Source organism: Haliotis cracherodii, unplaced genomic scaffold (assembly GCF_022045235.1).
Source record: "Haliotis cracherodii isolate W230 unplaced genomic scaffold, xgHalCrac1.p SCAF_5, whole genome shotgun sequence".
NCBI classification, from domain to species: Eukaryota; Metazoa; Mollusca; class Gastropoda; order Lepetellida; family Haliotidae; genus Haliotis; species Haliotis cracherodii.
The window spans coordinates 34788257-34809164 of NW_027266308.1; the positions used below are offsets into that span (position 1 = coordinate 34788257).

At 40.5% G+C, this 20908-nt stretch overlaps 1 protein-coding gene across 1 annotated transcript in view; it reads left to right on the top strand.

Moving 5' to 3' along the window:
* Positions 1–20908, top strand: part of LOC139442163 (general transcription and DNA repair factor IIH helicase subunit XPD-like) — a 38459-nt gene that overhangs the window by 14878 nt on the left and 2673 nt on the right. Inside the window, exons 16-23 of the mRNA XM_071222958.1 lie at positions 1201–1302; positions 2469–2532; positions 3078–3169; positions 3653–3682; positions 14277–14369; positions 15522–15594; positions 17123–17193; positions 19074–19217. Of these exons, the coding sequence (XP_071079059.1) occupies positions 1201–1302; positions 2469–2532; positions 3078–3169; positions 3653–3682; positions 14277–14369; positions 15522–15594; positions 17123–17193; positions 19074–19217 (669 nt within the window). The remainder of the gene's footprint in view (positions 1–1200; positions 1303–2468; positions 2533–3077; positions 3170–3652; positions 3683–14276; positions 14370–15521; positions 15595–17122; positions 17194–19073; positions 19218–20908) is intronic.

The window sequence follows — 20908 nt, forward strand, 5'->3', positions numbered from 1 at the left end:
TGTTATATGCCTGTTACATAGATTTGTCAATAAAGCAAGAATTAACAGGCGAGGTTTTATTTTTTTAGAACTGTCTTGTCATGTGCGGGTACTCAAAATATTTTCAAAACTATGTACTGGTTCGTACTTTGCCTGTAGCAAGGAGACACGATCACTGTGTCAGATTAGCAAGCATGCAATCCTCTCTGTTTACAGGCTACATGATCCTGATGAGAGGGAATCAGTAATCCAAAATCAGTTTCATATTTTCAAAGACACTTTGTTAAATACTCTAATCCCAGAATACATTCCTGGTTATGCAAAGATATTATAAGATTGTATTTGTTGTTACCCTGCCTAGTGTTTGGCATTAAGGGCATAAAACAAGGACTGGTCTGCTTGGAGTCAGTATACAGTGTCTGTGTGGGGTAGGTGAGGCATGTTATCTCAGTGGGCTAGCACTATAAAACAAGAGTCCGGACTAGTACAATCAGATACATGCATACAGATGCTTGCATGTCGCTATATAAGTGCAACAATCTTGAACGCGATGCTAAACCCCATTTCATCCTACCTCACCCACAGAGGGTGACTATACTGGGGATTCCATGTGTGCCTGCATGGACAACCTCGTGTCTGTGTCATCCTGGCTTATTGCTGCTCATACACTCCAGCACTGGTCCGTGCCTTGTGTGATGTTGCTGAAGATCATGTAGGAAACATTATGTATCTTCTGAAACCTTTTTCCTATTTTAGTAGATATTTTTTGTTTGAGCTTCTGAAAGATGTGTGATCTGATTTGCATTTATTTTGAACATTTTCTCTGTTCTGATGTGGAAAAATCAATAATTCTGATTCAAACTTGTGGAAGCTCTAAATGTTAAGTTCTGTCTTGAAAAGTCCTTGAATTTAGATTTTTGCCTTGAAAACGGATAATGTGCCAAAAAGTTCTTGAATTTTACCATATCTACTGATATATTTTCAAAATTTGATAAAGCAGAAAACTGTTGAACACAATTGTAAGTGTTCTGTTCATCATGTTTATAGTCAATAACGATAGAATTATCTCCCTTGTTACATTTGAATAAGCCTGTCATGGTAACAAAATGAATGGAAAATTACAGAAATTTGGGAGAGGCAACCTTGAAATGAAAGTTTGGCCCTGAAATTCTGTACAAGATGTAAACAAGCAATGTCAGTGACTTCCTGTTTCTTCTGCAGACATTGTCACCTCTAGATATGTATCCGAAGATTCTAGATTTCCGTCCAGTAACCATGGCAACATTCACAATGACACTCGCCAGAACCTGCATATGCCCACTGGTAAGTTTGTCAGCTGACCTACTGAGTCAAAGTATATATTCTTAAGTGTTGAATCACCCTACAGTCTATCTCTTGGATCACAGACATATCAGCCTTCGAAATTCACGCTGCTCCGCTAGTCCGAGACAACTAAGATTGTGCCGAGGACAAGTAAAAATCCACTGATGGTAGTCCCCATAGACTAGTAGCATTTGAGGGCTATGATTCTGAACCAGTTCCCATTGTTTTTATTTTGCTACAAATTGACAGAAAATACAACAGACAGAAAATGTAAACATAGTGAAATAATGTGTCTCGTTCAAGCAGCACGACAAGGTACAAATTCTGGAGACAAGTGAAAAAAGGTTTCTGCTCTTCCTCTGGACTAGAGTTAAAAAAACATCAATTTATAAGGCATATTCACTAATTCAAACATAGAGGGGGAAATCATCAACTGTAAGTTTATAAATAAACGCAAGACTTAGTTGTACTCCTTTAGACATTGACTTCTCTGGCAGACCAACATATATTGATAGGAACAAAACACATAAGAATAAGCCCAGACACATCTATGATACAAGCAATTATTGAAGGATGGTCATAACATCAGACTGAGCTTGTAAATTGGTCACAATCTCTTTAAACATTTATCATTACACTATTCTTTCATGGGTAACCATTTTTACAGAGAGCTTTCATGATATGATGTTGTTATAGGAGCCTTAACATGCCAAAGACCCGCGAAGATACAGGGTAGAATAGGTCTACAGCAACCCGTACTTGCCATGAAAGGCAACTATGCTTGTCGTAAGAGGTGACAAACGGGATCGGGTGGTCAGGCTCGCTGACTTGGTTGATGCATGTCATCGATTCCCAATCGATGCTCATGATGGCAATCACTGGATTGTCTGGTCCAGACTCAATTATTTACAGACCATATAGACTGGAATATAGCTGGAATATTGCTGAGTGCGGCGTTAAACAACAAACAAACAAACAAACAACATGCAAACACTTACTTTTGTGTAAATGAAGGAACCTTCTGTTGTTGCAATGTGTGATATTGGTGGCTGAATTCCCAGTGGAGGTAAGTGTCACTGATGATCCCCAGCATATGGTTGCCATAACTACCACCTCAGCTTCAGGCTGAGTCCAGGACTGTGATTAAATACATATTTTTCTTTCAGATTGTGAGTAAAGGAAATGATCAAGTGGCCATGAGCTCCAAGTTTGAGACAAGGGAAGACATAGGTATGTGAGTCAGTATGTGAGTCAGTGTTTGAGTCAGTGTTTGAGTCAGTATGTGAGTCAGTATGTGAGTAAGTATGTGAGTCAGTGTTTGAGTCAGTATGTGAGTCAGTATGTGAGTCAGTGTTTGAGTCAGTATGTGAGTCAGTGTTTGAGTCAGTATGTGAGTCAGTATGTGAGTCAGTGTTTGAGTCAGTATGTGAGTCAGTATGTGAGTTAGTATGCAGCCTGGGCCATTATGACAGAAGTGACTATAGTTGATCTGTACATAGCATCAGGCCATGCAAGCGTGACCACTGCAGCAGAAGTCACTGTAGACAATATCTATCAAACACTAAAGCTTGATCAAATCGTTGATCCTGATAGGACAAGAGACTGGAATAATTGGTGATCTGTCAAAGGTTAGCAACACTTGTTGCAGATATTAACTTTTTTACACACCTAAAGTCTGTGAAAAAGATCAGTTTGCAGGAAGTACTGCTGCCACTAGTTCCTTCCACTTTTGTACAGATGATAATGTCTGGCTCATTTGGTGATAATTATTTCAGCTGTGATTCGAAACTATGGCAATCTTCTGGTGGAGCTGTCAACGATTGTACCTGATGGAGTAGCATGTTTCTTTACCAGCTATATTTACATGGTAAGCATGAAGACGGTATTTCGCTGATAAACGGCACGATAGATAGGAGTGGGGTCCACAGTTTTGCTGAGATTTGCATTTTGTTTGATAAATACAGTAAGCAGATTAATTATAAATCAGGGACTGTTCATTTATTACAGGGGGGTCAGAGATTTTTGATGCACAAATGTAAGGAAAATAATGACCCTCCTCTAATTCTTGTCATAATTTTAGATGACACCTCATGTCCTTTTCATGATCCTCCTTGAAAAAACAAAGTGCAAAAGCACTATTGTAACATGTCCAGTTTTCATGATGATTCAAAAATATGTGTATCATTTTTTATGACCCTCCCCAATGTAGCTAGAGACTGTCCTATTTTGTGGTGGATGCTCCCCTGATTTGCTCTGACCCCTATAGTAAATGGATGGTCCCTTGATCATGTTCATGTGTATTTTAAAGTCATATATTTGTCCCTCATCCTGTATTTTTTCTGTTTTGCAGGAAACGATTGTGGCATCGTGGTATGAACAGGTGAGTAGAGATATGTGCTGAAAGTGTGTAGAAGGCTTGTTGTCTGTCCTCCTGTGTGTGTTCTCTAGTCCAGGATTGGCTGTAGGGTGACGTAGATGCTCCTATGTGTGTTCTCTAGTCCAGGATTGACTGTAGGGTGACGTAGATGCTCCTATATGTACAGACCAAATAGGTCAGATGACAGATCCTGGCATTGGTAGTGCAGTCTTATTGAAATCAGTTCTTTTACTCTCATACGAAGATCTGAAGACACACCCATAGAAGGTTACTTCTGATGAACTTTCTCATCAGCCAATTTGCATGATGCTTTTATATTCCTGGTACGAATGAAAGAAGCATTAGGACCAGCATGCCTGATTGTTATATCTCAAAAACATATTTATTGGCCTGTTCTGAATGTAAACAATAAAGGCCACTGCACTATTATATTATTGTGGATATGCACCATGTCCTATCTGAGAACCATGGCATGTACAAAGGAAGTATAACAAGTGTTATTTGTGTTCTGGGCGGAAATTTCCAAAACAAAGTGGTAAAGAAATAAGCAGCATTGTTTAAGAAGGCTGACATCTGATTGGCTAAGGAACCAATGCTTCCATCATTTAGATTGTGCATCACTTCATGCATAGAGGTATTGTATCAGAGTTAAAAGTTTGATGTAAATGAGATTTAGTGATACTGTTTCTTGCATGAATGATATTCTTGGCAAATAAGGAAGAAAACGGTTGAAATTTATGTCTTTGAAATATTGTCGACATAAATATTTCATCAAAGGCTTGAGGTCTCATGTGGTAAACCACGAACTGTTCTTGATGGTGATTTTTTTCTTGTTCACGGTGAGGTGAAATGGGGTTTAACATTGCGCCCAAGATTATTGCACTTACATAGCGATGTGCATGCACATGTGTTTGTGTGTGTGGCTGCTTGTACTAGCCCGGACTATTGACGATTTTATAGTGCTAGCCCACTGAGATACCATGCCGCATTTTAACATGAATACCCAAATCAGACACACTATACTGACTCCGAGACGATCAGTCCATGTTTTAGCCTCTTAATGCCGAGCTCCAGGCACGATATCAACAAGTACCAGATTTTAACATTCTATTTTTTCTTGTTATAAAAGCTAATGACCTGACTGGCCACTTGTCATCTTGTAAAGGCCTTGCTTGTTGGCAGAAACAATAGCTTATAGACTGATTAGTTTGTAAACTTGATATTGAAATGATCTCAGACTTATTGACTGGTGAAGGAATAAGGGAAGATAATACTCATGCTGATATCCTGAGTTTCCAGTGTGGTCCCCATGTGGTCCCTGTGAGATCGCTGTGTGGTCCCTGTGAGGTCCTTGTGAGTCCCAGTGTGGTCCCTGTGAGTTCCCTGTGAGTTTCCAGTGTGGTCCCTGTGAGTTCAGTGTGGTCCCCATGTGGTCCCTGTGTTGTCCCTGTGAGATCGCTGTGTGGTCCCTGTGAGTCCCAGTGAGGTCCCGATGAGTTCCCGGTGAGTTTCCAGTGAGTTACTAGTGTGGTCCCAGTGTGGTCCCAGTGTGGTCCCTGTGAGATCCCTCTGAGATCCCTCTGAGATCGCTGTGTGGTCCCTGTGAGGTCCCTGTGAGTCCCCAGTGAGGTCCCTGTGAGTCCCAGTGAGGTCCCAGTGAGATCGCTGTGTGGTCCCTGTGAGTCCCAGTGAGGTCCCGGTGAGTTCCTGGTGAGTTTCCAGTGTGGTCCCTGTGAGATCCCTGTGAGGTCCCTGTGAGATCCCTCTGAGATCGCTGTGTGGTCCCTGTGAGGTCCCTGTGAGGTCCCAGTGAGATCCCTGTGAGATCACTGTGAGATCACTGTGTGGTCCTAGTGAGGTCCCATTGAGGTCCCTGTGAGGTCCCTGTGTAGTCCCTGTGAGATCCCTGTGTGGTCCCAATGTGGTCCCTGTGAATTGATCCCTAGCTTTTCCTATGAGCAACCAAATGGTTCGAGTGGTGAGTCAGTTGTCTGGTCCAGGTCTGGTCCGGCATTATAACCAGCTGCAGCCAAATAGGTGAAATATAGCTGAGTGTGGCATTAAACAACACAGAAACAGTAGGTTCACTGATGATGTAGCGGATAACTGGAACCTGGAGATCATCAAAGTGTCGTCATTTGTCCACGAATTGTTGCCTTTCACCAGCTTTTGTTGTCAACAGTCACAGACAAATAAAAGCTGACAACCACTCTTGGATGTTGTGTAATTTATTATCTGGGTGAATAAAATGGACTCCATCATGACTTCCCTTTGTGTTCGTGGACGTATCTGGTTGAGTTACAAGTAGATGTAGTGTCCCAAGTGAATAATCTTAAGTCAGAGTCACTGATTGTTAATACTAGGAATGACCGAGTGTTAGCAACTATGCTGCTTTGTCCTTTAGGTGCCAGAATTGACAGCCTGATTGTGACTTGCATGGGATTCACACAAGTTGATTATGACTTGCATCAATTTGGGCATTCCTCCAAGAAGCTGATTCAACTGGCTGACATAACCAGCTGACAATTCAGCTGAGAGCACCATGATATAGTTGTGTTAACTCAGACTTTTGTGTGCACTGTGGTCACGTTGTCAACGACAAGGCTGTTTGTTGTGCAGAATGAAATCCCATAGCCATGCCCTGACCTGTTGATGTTAAGGATTGACTGTGGATTTTTTTCACTTCATTGAGGTGTGGTAAAAAATGCAATGTGCAAACTGTATGAGAAGACATAAAATTTGTGGAACCTAGACGAACTGGAAATATCAGTTTGGTGTTTCATTCCTTCTCGGCCTTCGGTCTCAAAGGGTAGTTTGAACAATGAATATGTGTGAATTACGCATGCCGATACACATGAGCAGAAAGGGAATTCCCTCAACCGTAATATTGAGATTCCTTTACATGCCATAGTATTCAATAAAGTAGTCGCTTTACTGGGCGTGGCTTAATTTTTTACTTTCGTTGGGAAATGAATGCAATAACACAATTCAGCTAATCAGAATGCAGGAATTACAAAACAAAAATTTGATATTTAAGTATAACTCACTCACAAGTAAGGGAGATGTTAAACATGTTACACAGGAGCAGAGCACTCTCGCATGTCGCCAACTGAGGCAGTGGTTGCATAGCAACTCATAATGGTTTGGTATGTTCAGTTGCATGATAAATGACAGAGTTTTGCTAAAGAACATTGCAAAGAAAGGGGTAGCGGGTGGTCCGCAACAAGTAGTACTATGGATATGTGCGTGTCTTGTCTCGGCTGGCAAGCTCTAGTGGCACATAATAGTATGCGCTGATGTGATGTACCCGAAGACAGTGAAAAGGATGACAGTGAAAAGGATGACAGTGAATGTGCATAGATAACAACTGAGAAGTATCGTGACAATGAAGGAAATTCATTTGCTGTAAAAATCGAATTCTTTTTTTACCTCAGAATAATAATGAATAGTGTCATGTCATTCATCACATGATTGTGAAGGTTGAAACCTTAACATAGAGATAGATGACACAATGACATATTCTTTCATTTATCCCATGTGATTGTTTATGGGGTTTCAGCATACTTTAAATTGTATTATTGCTAGCTGGACTTATCTTGTGATACCTGGATAATCATAGCACTAGTCTTCACATCCTGATGCACTGTGGGTCATGGTGTCAGCCTTGCATAATTTTTTATTCAAACACACCATGATTCCCAGTGGGGATTCTGGGTTAGAACAGGTCCCAGCAATCCAAATGGATCTGATGGTATGTGGTTGACAGCATGTCATTGTACCCTGACAGTGTGGATCATTGTTCACAATATGAATCACTGGATTGTCTAGGGGCGGTCGGGTAGCCTAGTGGTTAAAGCGTTCGCTCGTCACGCCAAAGACCCAGGTTCGATTCCCGACATGGGTACAATGTGTGAAGCCCATTCCTGGTGTCCCCCGCCGTGATATTGCGGGAATATTGCTAAAAGCGGCGTAAAACCATACTCACTGGATTGTCTGGTTCAGGCTCATTTATATACAGGTCAGTCATATAGATGGGATATTGCTGAGTATGGCACAAAACAAACGTTCTGTTAGTTGCATGTTGGCTCAACTGTGTCCGAAACAAGTACCTGTCATCTTGAAAAAATGCTTTTAATTTATTGGAAGAAAATAAACGGCATTTCTGAAGGTTTATGAGGTTTTATTCAGAAATAAGTTAAAAATGACATTAACTTAAATCCTTATGTACAACATTTTGTACATCACAATGTTGGTGATATGAATATGCATGAGACTTTGTACAATGATGTAGTAGTAAAATGTACAGGTACTATAAACAAGTCATCGTAGAATGTATTGAAAACTCAATGTAACAAATTTCTGCAATAATACACACCACAATATGAGAAAACAAAGTGATATAAAACATTGTTTTATGAATAAAACTATGCATGGTGACAGGATGAATGAATGATAGGAAACACTTAAGATTGAATCACAGTAGATAAAAACTTAAGGGCTATCACAATATTTGCAAATCACAGTTTCAGTTTCATAAGAAGGCATATCATACATATATACAATCAAAGATATTTACAGCATGTAGTTACTCTATGTACATAGCACTGTTATGTATATAGCACTGAGCAAGGCAAACTTGCAATTAGATATCACAATAACCATAAAACGAACATAACACTGCATATATGTAAAACAGTATTTTCAAATGGCACAACATTCAAAGAAGGCAAATCTAGATTTATCTCCAATCTAAATATGTAGAAATTGGTTCACCAGAGTTATCTGCCCTTAATGTTTTGCTGAGTTGATGAGGGATGAGAGCTGTTGAATAACAAAGGAATTATCCATTGACTTATGTTGGCCATCTTTGGATAGTGAATGACATATGGTTAGTAGACGCTCTTGTAAATGCTGTTTCTCTACTTTAGGACGGGTGTTGTTGCTACGATTTCGCTTGTTTGCAAACCAGGACTTGACCTGCGACACTGTAATACCTCCCTCGGTGGCCATCTTGAGTTTATCCTGTTTGTTGGGGTATGGATTTTCCCGGTGTCCATTGTACCACTCGACCATGATCATGATTGCTTGGTGATTCAGGGGCTCATTATGTCGTCCACGCTTGTAGCTTGTATCATCAGCCGCTGGATCTGTATCTTGCCGCTTCCTCTTGCCGGGCTTACAATGAGATTTGACGTCTGCTGCCACTAGGGGGAGTTTCTCACTGGATGTAGAAACCTGGGCAGACTGGATGTGGACAGGAGTGATTTGGGATGACGTCTGCTTGTGATGACTGATGTGAACTGGGGAAACCTTGGATGTCACATGGGAGACTTGAATGGGAGAGATTGGCTCATACTTAGCACAGATGGATCCTAATGGATAGGGTTGACTGTTGTGATGGGAGGGTGTTGCAACAACACTGCCAGGTAGCTTGGTAGTGCTGGGTGTGGCTTGGTTGATGGGTGTGCACTGTTTGACCCCATTAGTGGTATGTGACTCTGATTTCTGTTTGGAAAGCACTGAGAAGAAGGATGAAGCAAAGCCTGGGATCTGGGGGGGTGTCTCTTTAGTCTGTGGAAATAAAGAATTGTATTGATATATGGAAAATAACATTTATTTGGTATAATACCATTAAAAGGAAGTAAAGGACCACCTGATTCTTTCAAATTACTATAGTTAATGTCATACCATGGCATAACCAGAATTATATGAAAGAATCGACTGGTACCTTTTTCCCTTGTGGATGCATGGCATGTTGTCATTCTAACAAAGAGTTTTCCATTCATACTGTGCCAAATGATCACAGTTGAGTGAGTGAGTGAGTGAGTATCACGGCGTGGGGACACCAGAAATGGGCTACACACATTGTACCCATGTCAGGAATCGAACCTGGGTCTTTGGCGTGACGAGCTAATGATTTAACTACTAGGCTACCCGACTGCATCGATCACAGTTGAAATTGATTTACATTTCTGCATTACGAAGTACAGTAAACTCTACTATACAGAACATTGGCCTGCTTGTCATTGAAGTCGGGAAACAACTTACAGAAAAATACTTTCTATCTGACACAATAGAAAGAATACCAGACATCTGATGTAGATGGTTGGAATTAAAAGGATATTGTCAAATACCCTCAGGAGAAGGTTGGTGGATCTCTTCAGGAACCACATTAGCATGCAGAAAGCTGGTTGTCTAAATGGTTCGATCATTGGTTTCAACATTTTCAGAAGACAATTCAGGGATTTATCTAGACTGCTAAGTGGCCGAGATTTGGTCCTCTACATTTCTGAACTTACGTTCATATACTTATAACCATGATCACCAAGGGCATGTCCTGTGTTGTGGAAGGGGAGGTGAACCAGATGGAATTAGGGGAGGGTCATCCAAAATGTGACAAGCATTAAGGGAGGGTCATAATTTTTTGTATTTTGTACATCAAAATCTGTTATGATTTTTGTCATTGGGCTTTTAAGGTAAAGTAACTTTTCCTGCCATGAGCAATTAGTTCAGAATCCCTGATAAATCACTGCTATTGTTTTACAACATGATCGAGGACAGTTGGACTTGAAGAAACTCACCTGTGACTGGGAGGCACTGGTAGACAGTGAATGCAGAGAGTCCTCCGACAGGTATCCGCTGTCCATGTACTCACGTCCTCCCGGACTGCGCCAGATGGAGGTACAGGGACTCATCACCGGCGATGTCGGGGGTGGGGGGGACTGGAGGAGGCTGTCGGGGGTCATCTGTTTCCCAATTGGAGACACATCATGAGAGTCCATCTGTAAAACGGTCTGGATGATGTCCGGGGTTGAGCAACGGCCGTACATACAGTCAGGGGCATCTGTCACGGGGTAGTATGCAATGACTGGTGCATACTCGTGGGGGTGCTGTGGCGAGTCTATGGGCAGGCACTGCGAGAGGGTAGACCATGGGGAATGCATGCTCAAGTCCTCATGCTTCACATAGGATGAGTGGTGGTAGGGGTGACAGGCGTACAAGTCTGTGGGACTCACTTCTACTTTGTGATGGAGTCTGTCATGGTGAGCACCTACATGGCTAACCCATTTGGGTTTGGGCATGTGTTCCTGAAGTTGGGACAAGTTTCGGCTGGCTTCATGGAGGTTATAGGATCCAGCCACCATGGCTGTCAGGAAATCAGGAATTTTTGAAGATGGACCAGTGGTATGATACATTTTCCCTCTATTTGAATCAGTCATGGTACAGATATACAGGTAAACTGAGTCTGCTATGTTATGTGTAGGTCAGCTTGTTTGGATATCCTTGAGCATCCTGTTTAGTACTTATACATATTTGCCTCCACTGACACTCACTGGTCATGTGATCTCAATGCCAGCTTTGATTGGGTCCTCGGCTCTGCATGATGACAGCTGATTGGCTGTGTTGACTGAAGCCAAGCTCACTGTGTTGAGTGAAGAGTGCCTGGTGATTGGTGTCATTGTTCAGGTCAATACAGGTCAATCATTCATCCTAAATTGGTTTTGAATGAATGACACTCTTTTCTTAAATACATTTCATTGCAGTGAAGTTATTTTGGAGTGAGTACATAATCCTGTGAGTATTGACAATACAAACATTTGCCTTTCCTCAGGACATGTGAACTCTCTTAGGTGATGTCAACAACACTTGTTATGTATTTTTAATAACAACATCATTTTTAAAAGTAATATCTGTTTTAACTGCCATATACACACACCTTGTGATAACATCTTCAACTGTTATTATTAGTATTATTAGTATTATTAGTATTATTAGTATTATCAGTATTATCAGTATTATTAGTATTATTAGTATTATTAGTATTATTAGTTGTTTATCTGTGTGCTCTGGTGTTAAAATGTTAACTTAATTCAGGTCACAACGGAAATTAATTGGTAACATGAAATTGAGAAACAAGCTGTGTATACATGCCTCTTTATATGCTTGAGGGGCAGTGGGACAGCCTAGTGGTTAATGTATTCACTCATCACGCCAAAGACCCAAGTTTTATTCTCAACTCTGACACAACTTGTGAAGCTGATTTTTCTTGGGCCCACAGCCTTGATAATGCTGTAATATTGCTAAAAGCAGTAAGACAATACTCACTAACTCTTTGTTTTTGAAGTGGATGGCAAAGCTTGTTTTGTTGCTTTGTATGTGATAGTTCCGGAGCACCCTGGACTTGGCTAGTGCTTGTTGGGAGACAATTACCTACCTGTTGGCAGGAGTTAGGTAACCTGTCTTCATCATATGCATGCTTTTCATGAACTTGCACAGAATTCTTGTTTTTTGTAGGTGAATTGCAGGTATAATTGTAAATGGGCACAAGCATATGAAATTGACAACAGACCTCTCTTTTTAAGGGGAGGCTGGTACACTGATTTCCTGATCTGTTGTATGAGGAATTAGGGAGGATATATAATCCTCTAGTTTTGCTTCTGTGAAGTACTTAAATGTGTGTTATGCAGGGGTATTTGTATATTTTGTGGCAAATAAGCCAGTTTTTCTCGTGAATAATAAGATGATTTGGCCTCAGTAGTTGATGACCATGATAATCATGATATTTTATTAACATTATGCTCAGTTGGAAGGTCTTTTTTTAAATACATCTCCGGTATTATATCCCTCGTAAACATGGAATTAGCATGTTTGTTTGTTTATTTGTTGTTTAACGCCGCACTCAGCAATATTACAGCTATATGACGGCGGTTTGTAAATAATCGAGTCTGGACCAGACAATCCAGTGATTAATGTCATGAGCATCAAGCCATGCAATTGGGATCGATGACATGCATCAACCAAGTCAGCGAGCCTGACCACCCGATCCCTTTAGTCGCCTTTTACGACAAGCATAGTCACCTTTTACGGCAAGCATGGGTTGCTGAAGATCTATTCTACCCCAGATCTTCATTCGCATGTAGTGATTTTGCTATTAATCATAATTTTATGGCAGTGACAGAAACCTATGTCATCTGACGATCCCTATAACATCAGGATATCACTAATCAATGAACAATACTTATCAACAAAGGATTATCCTATTAATGGTATTGCTTTGATGTGAATGTTGACTTGTGATTACTAATGATTGGTTACACATGATTGACTGTTAGTTCTGGCTGATTGGTTCTCATGATTGCCATGTGTGCGTGACAGTGAGTGAGTGAGTGAGTTGGGTTTAACGCCGCTTTTAACAGTATTCCAGTTATATCACGGCGTGTCAGCTTAATGTGGGAGGAAAGCCCGAAGTGATGCATGTCTTAGACTTTTACCACTTTGGTGAAACCCACGAGCACGGGTATGGTGCTGACAAACCTTGAAACATAATCAGGGCGAACCGGGATTGGAACCCACAATCATAGGTTTCTGGCGTGCCCAAGGGAAGCAACTCTGCACAGCGAATGGCGGCGCCTTAGACGACTGGGCTACCCGTGCCCCCGTGAGTGACAGTGTGTTTATACAGCTCATGTGACCCACTCACTCAACTCACTAGGCTTACACTGCTACTCAGGGAGAATACCCAGACTATTGCAGCTCAGAATAATATGAACAATTATCACAAATTTATTGTAAAAACGCACCCACTTGGGACATTGTACAAAAATAGAACATTACATGGTGCTGTGATCAGAACATGGTTAATGTATACAACATAATTGTATAAAAACATGAGGAAAATGAAAATACAGGTGACCAAACCCTTTCCTAATTTTACAAATTTTAAAGATAATTGTAAGATTCACCAGTGTACATGTATATTTAAAAGATAAAATACTTGGTTCTTATTGAACAGACGTTAATGCAGATACAGAATTATCCAATTTTTGGCTTTTATGTTGGTCTTGGCTGAAACATATGGAAAAAGGCCAGCTAACAAAAGTTGACCATTCCTGTGGAGGGGTCAGTATTTATGGTTTCAAAGTGGGTGGTTTTGTCAGTCTGAAAAGGGTCAACTACTTCTAACAGTGCCATTAGAATGATCCTGACGTCTGCATACAGTAGGCATGAGCGCAGGAAGTGTTCCTCATCATCCACCGAATGGCAATCACAGTGTGGATAGAGCCAATTGCTCATTAGACTTGTGGTTTGGTATTTTGACATACAGTTTATTTTACTTAAAGAGCAGTTCCAAAGATCAGAAATGGAGAAATCATGAGAATCTCTCGATTTGACTTTTGCAATCAACAGACTCAAGTGATCTCACCGACTTAAATCATGTTATGGTTGATATTATAGTTTCTCTATAATTTTGCATAATGACCTATAGTAACGTCCGTTTTGCTTGCACAAAATACATGATCAACGAATTCAACTGCAGCAGTAATAGCGTGTTATCATCATGATGGTGTAAATGCATGTTAAAAGCATTCTACTTGGCAGTACATGAAGCTGGTGTTGCCACAGAGGTCTCCAGTCTGTCAAATATGTTTACTGCTTGTTTGCTAAATGCGTTTTCATATCTATGATGGAGATGCCATTCATTTTCAGGCTAAAAGAAACATGATTTGCAATCCCCTGAAAAGCGGATGGAAGATTAGCAGAACTGTTACCTCCTGCCCCAAGAGTTTTATCAAATTTTTTAAATTCCATCTTGCAGGGCATCATAGACCAGGTGCAGAAGCACAAGCTGCTGTTCATCGAGACACAGGATGCTGCAGAGACCTCGTTAGCTCTGCTGAACTATCAGAAGGTGGGTTATGTGTTCTCACTTAGCAAGGGGGCGCGGGTGTCCCAGTCGTCTAAGGTGCCGTGATTCGCTGTGCAGAGTTGCGTCCCTTGGGCACCACAGAAACCTATGATTGTGGGTTCGAATCCCAGTTCGCCCCGATTATGTTTCTAGGTTTGTCAGCACCATACCCGTGCTCGTGGGTTTCACCGAAGTGGTAAAAGTCTAAGACCTGCATCATTTCGGGCTTTCCTCCACATTAAGCTGACACGCCGTGATATAACTAGATTACTGTTAAAAGCGGCGTTAAACCGAACTCACTCACTCTCAATGAGCAATGCAAATAAAGAAGCTCTTCCAGGTTTAACTCACAGATCAGACCAGTTGTATTGTTTGCCTTACAGACTCCAACATGTGTTCAGTTTTCTGAGTTAAAAGAGGACAAAGAAAATATTGCTTTGATGAATATCATTAGAATTCTCATATAAGTGTGAAAATGCCTGTTGATTGGAACTATAAGGTTACTTAAAGTGGCAATAGGGGGGTTTCAGTTCTGAAGAAAGAATTTTGTTTGGGATATTGTTTTGTAGCATTTGTAATCTCCAATTACTATATACTATATATTAATACCTTATTCGACGTAATAAGCGCCCCGCTCTAATAAGTGCCCACGGCGATATTTGCTAATATATTGGCTAGTGAACAATCCCAATTAGCACCCCTTCCGATTGATCAATGTACACATGACTTATTTATTCGTGTATAATATGCATTCATGTGTTAAATGCACCCTTAATTATGGGCAATTAATTTCTGGAAAAATATATCTGTCATATATAAACTTTTCAGGCTGTCAGCATAAAGCACGAAATTTACGATCTTTGAACTTATTTTTCACCAAAATATTATTCTAGTAAGAGCCCCTTATTTCTAATTTTTGAGAGTGCTTATTGCAGCGAATACGGTATGTTGTCAAAAACGAATGAGAGATTACGTCGAACATGTTGAAGAGTTAGATGTTCATAATTTGTATTTGGATTTGTGTATGGGATAAAATCAGTGTTTTGTACATATAAAAACCCCAATTGATTACAATTTTATTGCTTGTCAAGAATTGTAAGAGAAATCAAAACACAGATTTTCAAGGAGGACTGACTGAGTGTTTTTATGTATTAGGCGTGTGAGAATGGCCGAGGAGCTGTGCTGTTGTCAGTGGCTAGAGGAAAAGTATCAGAGGGTATCGACTTTGGTTAGTATGTTCTCTAGATTCATAAATACCTAAGTGCTTTACAGTGTATAAATCAATTTGTTCTAAGCTGCTTTCAGAAATATTCTGAGGCGGTGATTGCCTAGTGGTTGAAGCGTTTGCTTGTCACACTGAAGTCTCGAGTTCAGTTCCCCACATGGATAGTATGTGTTAAGCCCATTTCTGGTGTCCCATGCCGTGAAATTGCTGGAATATTGCTAAAAGCAGCGTAAAATCCAACACACTCACTCACAGTTATCCAGCTGTACCACAGCAGCCTGTATTTAAAGATTAGAGACTCAAATGTGCTGAGTTGAATATGTGCATCATGTGCATCTTTATCCCTTGATCTAGTTACTCATCAGACCGCCTCCGTGGTCTAGTGGTAGAGCATCCGCCCGGAGAGCGGAAGGTTTGGGGTTCGATCCCTGGCCGTGTCATACCAAAAGATGTTTAAAGATGGTACTTGTTGTTACCCTGTCTGGCCCTCGGTTTTAAGGGGCTAAAACAAGGACTGGTCGGCTCAGAGTCAGAATACAGTGTCTGGGTGGTGTATTCATGTTAAACTGCGGCATGGTATCTCAGTGAGCTAGCACTATAAATCGGCATCAGTCCGGACTAGTACAAGCAGCCACACACAACCACACACACGTGCATGCACGTCGCTATATAAGTGCAATAATCTTGGACGCGACGTTAAACCCAATTTCACCTCACCTAGTTACTCATCATGATCATCATCAGTTTTGTTCGTTTGTTTGTTTTTTAACGACACACTCAGCAATATTCCAACGGTGTGACAGTTGTGTGTAAGTCTCAACTAGACAATCAATTGATTGGCATCATTAGCATCAATGTACGCAATTGGGATACAATGACATACATGAACCAAGTCAGCGAGCCTGACGACCAGATCCCGTTAGTTTCTTCTTACAACAAGCATGGGTTTGCTGAAGACCAATTCTAACCCAATCTCATTAAAATCAGATCTTAGTTCTCGCTATCACTAAACAAAGATCTTAGGACATCCCATTATGGGTGACGTCAGAACAACCTTTCATCCAACCAATCAGAGCGTCGCTTACCAGATTGTGAAAGTGACAGTCTGGATGTGTTTTCTGATCATGCAACCACGAAATAGTGAACAAGGGGTATTCTGAATGACAGTTACAGGTTTTATGATTATATCCATACAATCTAGGCCATCTATAAGCCATTCCAGAATGTTCCTCTTATCAGTTTTAACATTTTTAATCGAGAATACGTCAAAATATGTTTCGAAAGTAGTCGCCAGTTTGAAACTAGTGTCGTAAAGCTCGAGAAAGCTGCCTCCTGATTGGCTAATGTCGATTTCTTGTCAGTCATTTCATTGGTCGGTCAAAATTAACGAAAAGGTCGTTCTGACGTGACCCGTAATGGGATGTCCTCAGATCTTTGTTTGGCAGTAGCAAAAACTGAGATCTGATTTTAGTGAGATTGATTCTAATCCGGATCTTGAAAAATCTCTCTGAAGTTTATGTATTATTTTCAGACCACCATTTGGGCCGGGCTGTCGTCATGTTTGGTGTGCCATACGTCTACACGCAAAGCAGAATCCTCAAGGTAGGAAAGAGATGGTGGTGTTTTGTTAGTTAATGCAGCACTACATGGAGGAGTTGACAGATTCACAGAGCTTTCAACATCACTATCATAAATATACATTTAAACCTTCCAGATGAGGGAGGGGTAGAACAGGTGCCCTGTACCCAATGTATGGCGTAAGAGGTGACCAGGGCCCACTTGCACAAAGCGATCTTAGTGCTACGACTATTGTAAGCCTATGTTAAAGTATGGGAGTTACGATCATCTTAGCGCTAAGATCGCTTTGTGCAAGCGGGCCCAGGAGATATCAGACATAGTTGAACAGCTGAGAGAGGATTGGTGCTAGGAGCATGCGGGTGAACAGACATGGCCTGGCTGGGGTGTTGTTGAATATGACCCAAAGATGGGTTTTTCAGGGTTTTTCTGTTTTAGGCCATTCTACAGTTACGTGTATCTTTGGGTAGGGTTTAATAAGGATGGTGACATTTTCTGAACAATAATTTTCTGAATATATATCAATTCATTTAGGTTGTGCTAAATAAAATGAAGGGCAACATGGGCAAGGTAAACCGAGTTTGTTTTATATGTAATTGAAAATTGAAAGAAGTGTTGTAAAATTTGATTATGTCGGTTTAACCATCACTCATTCCTGCAACAGTTTGTGAACAGTGACCTGAGGCTGGGTTATGTTGTGTATGTTGGTTCAGTGAAGAGTGAAGTAAGAACTAAATTTGAAACCACATGACCCCTACCCTGTTTGAAATTAACAGTGATAGTGAGTTTCAAGTATAATGTCTAAGATATCAGCACTTTGTGAATTTTTTTTTTTTTTATTTTTGAAAGTTTTAAATGAAATTATATTTCAAGAAAAAAAAACATGTAGAAGTGTTCTTTGAGAGCTGACTAAGCACAAGTACAGTTCATTTTTGGGAGTTAATACTGCTGACATAATATATTTTCAATTGAAAATCCAACATATATGATAAAATCAACTGAGAGGTATGGTTTATATAAAGGACATGCTGGAAGCTCTCAGATGTAAACCCTCTGTCCACATCTAATTGTACACATACGTCATTTGATTTTGATTTGTCTTTAATTTGCAAGGAGGTCCGGATGGCCCTGTCATCTAAGGTGCCGCAATTGGCTGTGCAGTTACCTCCCTTGGGCTCTCAAGCACTCTATGATTGTGGGTTCAAATCCCGGTTTGCCCTGATTATGTCACTGATTTGTTTATTGATTTGACAGCACCATACCCGAGCTCATAGGTTGATGGGTCTGAGATCTGCATGACAGCAGGCTCTCTTACCACATTAAGACAACACGCCTAGGTAGAAATGGAATTCTATTTCAAAAGCGTATGCAGGTCACTGTAACATAGAGGAGATAATACAGACTTCAATTTGTCCAAACTCTGTCACAATCAAATTTCAAATAAGGAAGTGCTTTACAATTTGAGAAATCCAGACAATGTTTCATTGAAAATCATAATGTTTGTGTCAGGTTGTAAAGGGTGTACCGTATTCGACGTAATAAGCGCCCAGGGCACTCTCAAAATTAGGAATAGTGGGCTCTTATTAGAATGGTACTTTGTTTGAAAAAAAACAGAGTTGAAAGATAAATTTCGTGGTTTATGCTGACAGCCTGAAATGTTTATATACGACAGATATATTTTTCCAGAATTTAATTGCCCATAATTAAGGGTGCATATAACACACGAGTGCGTATTATACAGGAATAAATAAGTCTTGTGTACATTGATCAATCGGAAGGGGTGCTAATTGGGATTGTTCACTAGCCAATATATCAACAAATATTGCTGTGGGCGCTTATTGGAGCGGGGCGCTTATTACGTCGAATACAGTAATATAGCTGACAGATGATACCTTGCACTGACACAGGCCCGTCTTGAGTATCTGCGAGACCAGTACCAGATACGTGAGAATGACTTCCTGACATTTGACGCCATGCGGCATGCAGCCCAGTGCATGGGGAGAGCTCTCCGAGGGAAAACTGACTACGGCATCATGGTTCTTGCAGACAAGGTACAAAACCCCCTCATCCCACATTATTCTTTATTATGCCTCAAAGTGAGATTGACCAATCAGAGAGCAGAACTACTGACCCCACATGAGCCTGTATACCGTCAGTAAAAATCCAAGATGGTTGTTACTTACCTAATATGAGACTGTATACTGTCAGTAACAGCCATTTTGGATTTTCCAACAACCATCTCACATATTTCACATGGAAATTCTGGTACAGAAATTCATTATTCGACACTGTGTTGTGTTTTAATATCATTAATTGTGATGAGCAAAGACATTATTTATTAAAGAAACCACCTTTGTGACTTTATTGATAATAATTATAGAGAAAAAAGCTTACAACGGAGGTCAGTAAGTTACAAATAGCAACGTCATAGAATATAATATAGGATGACGTCACAAACAAGAAACGTACAGAAATTCATTATTCAACACTGTTTTGTGTTTTAATATCATCAGTTTTGATGTGCAAAGATGTTAATGTTTTTTTTATCACGTTCATGACTTTAATAAATGTTTCTGCTAACCTAATATGACACCGTATACAGCAACTAAAGACGGCATAACTAATAATATCCCACTGACTTCCAATGATGTTGGACCCTTGAAGATTCCGGGGTAGAATAGGTCTTCAGCAACCCATGCTTGCCGTTAAAGGTGACTATGCTTGTCGTAAAAGGTGACTAACGGGATCGGGTGGTCAGACTCGCTGACTTGGTTGATGCATGTCATCGATCCCAATTGCATGGATCGATGCTCATGATATTAATCACTGGATTGTCTGGTCCAGACTCGATTATTTACAGACCGCCGTCATATACTAGAATATTGCTGAGTGCGGCGTTAAACAACAAACCAACCAATCCAATGATGTTGTCATGGAGGTACTTGTTGATTTATTGTTTGTCTGTTAGCTATCTCATTCACCTTCGGCAGTACTGAGAACATTTGATATATAAATCAAAACTGATATGGTGTATTTGTCCAGAATATATGCTTGTGTGTAGTTGAACATTTTGAAGAAAATAGAGTGCTTTTTAGTTCATAAGCCAAAGTGTAGTTTACAATTTTAGTCCAGCTTTAGGAAATTGAGTTCCAGGTACAAGCTGTGCCTATTGTGTACCCTATCTGCCCTGATACTCTGTACATTGGAACCTGTGAAGATCCGGGTTAGAATTGGCCTTCAGCAACCCATGCTTGTCATAAAAGACGACTAACAAGAATGTGTGGTCAGATTCCAATTGCCTAGATTGATTGATGTCAATAGCTTGATTGTCTGGTCCAGATTATTTTCAGACCACTGTCATGTAGCTGAAATAATGTTCGGCTAAGTACGGCTTTAACCTACCACACAAAAAATCTGTTCTTTGGTTCAAATCCCTGAGAGGATTCCGGGTGCAAATCGGCCTCCAACCTTTGCAGGTCATAAGAGGTGGCCAAATGTATTGTGTGGTAAGGCTTGTTGACTGGTTTGATGACATATTATCGTTTCCAGACAGCATGGTTCAATGCTTACAATATCAGTCACTGGATTGTCCCATTCTGACTTGATTATGTATAGGCTGTTGTTATCTAGCTGGAATATTGCTGAATGTGGCATTTAACAGAAATCCTAGATTTGCCCTGATTGTGATCCTGGTTTGTCAGCACTGTGTCTGTACCTTTTTTAGAGCATTGTACTCAACAGT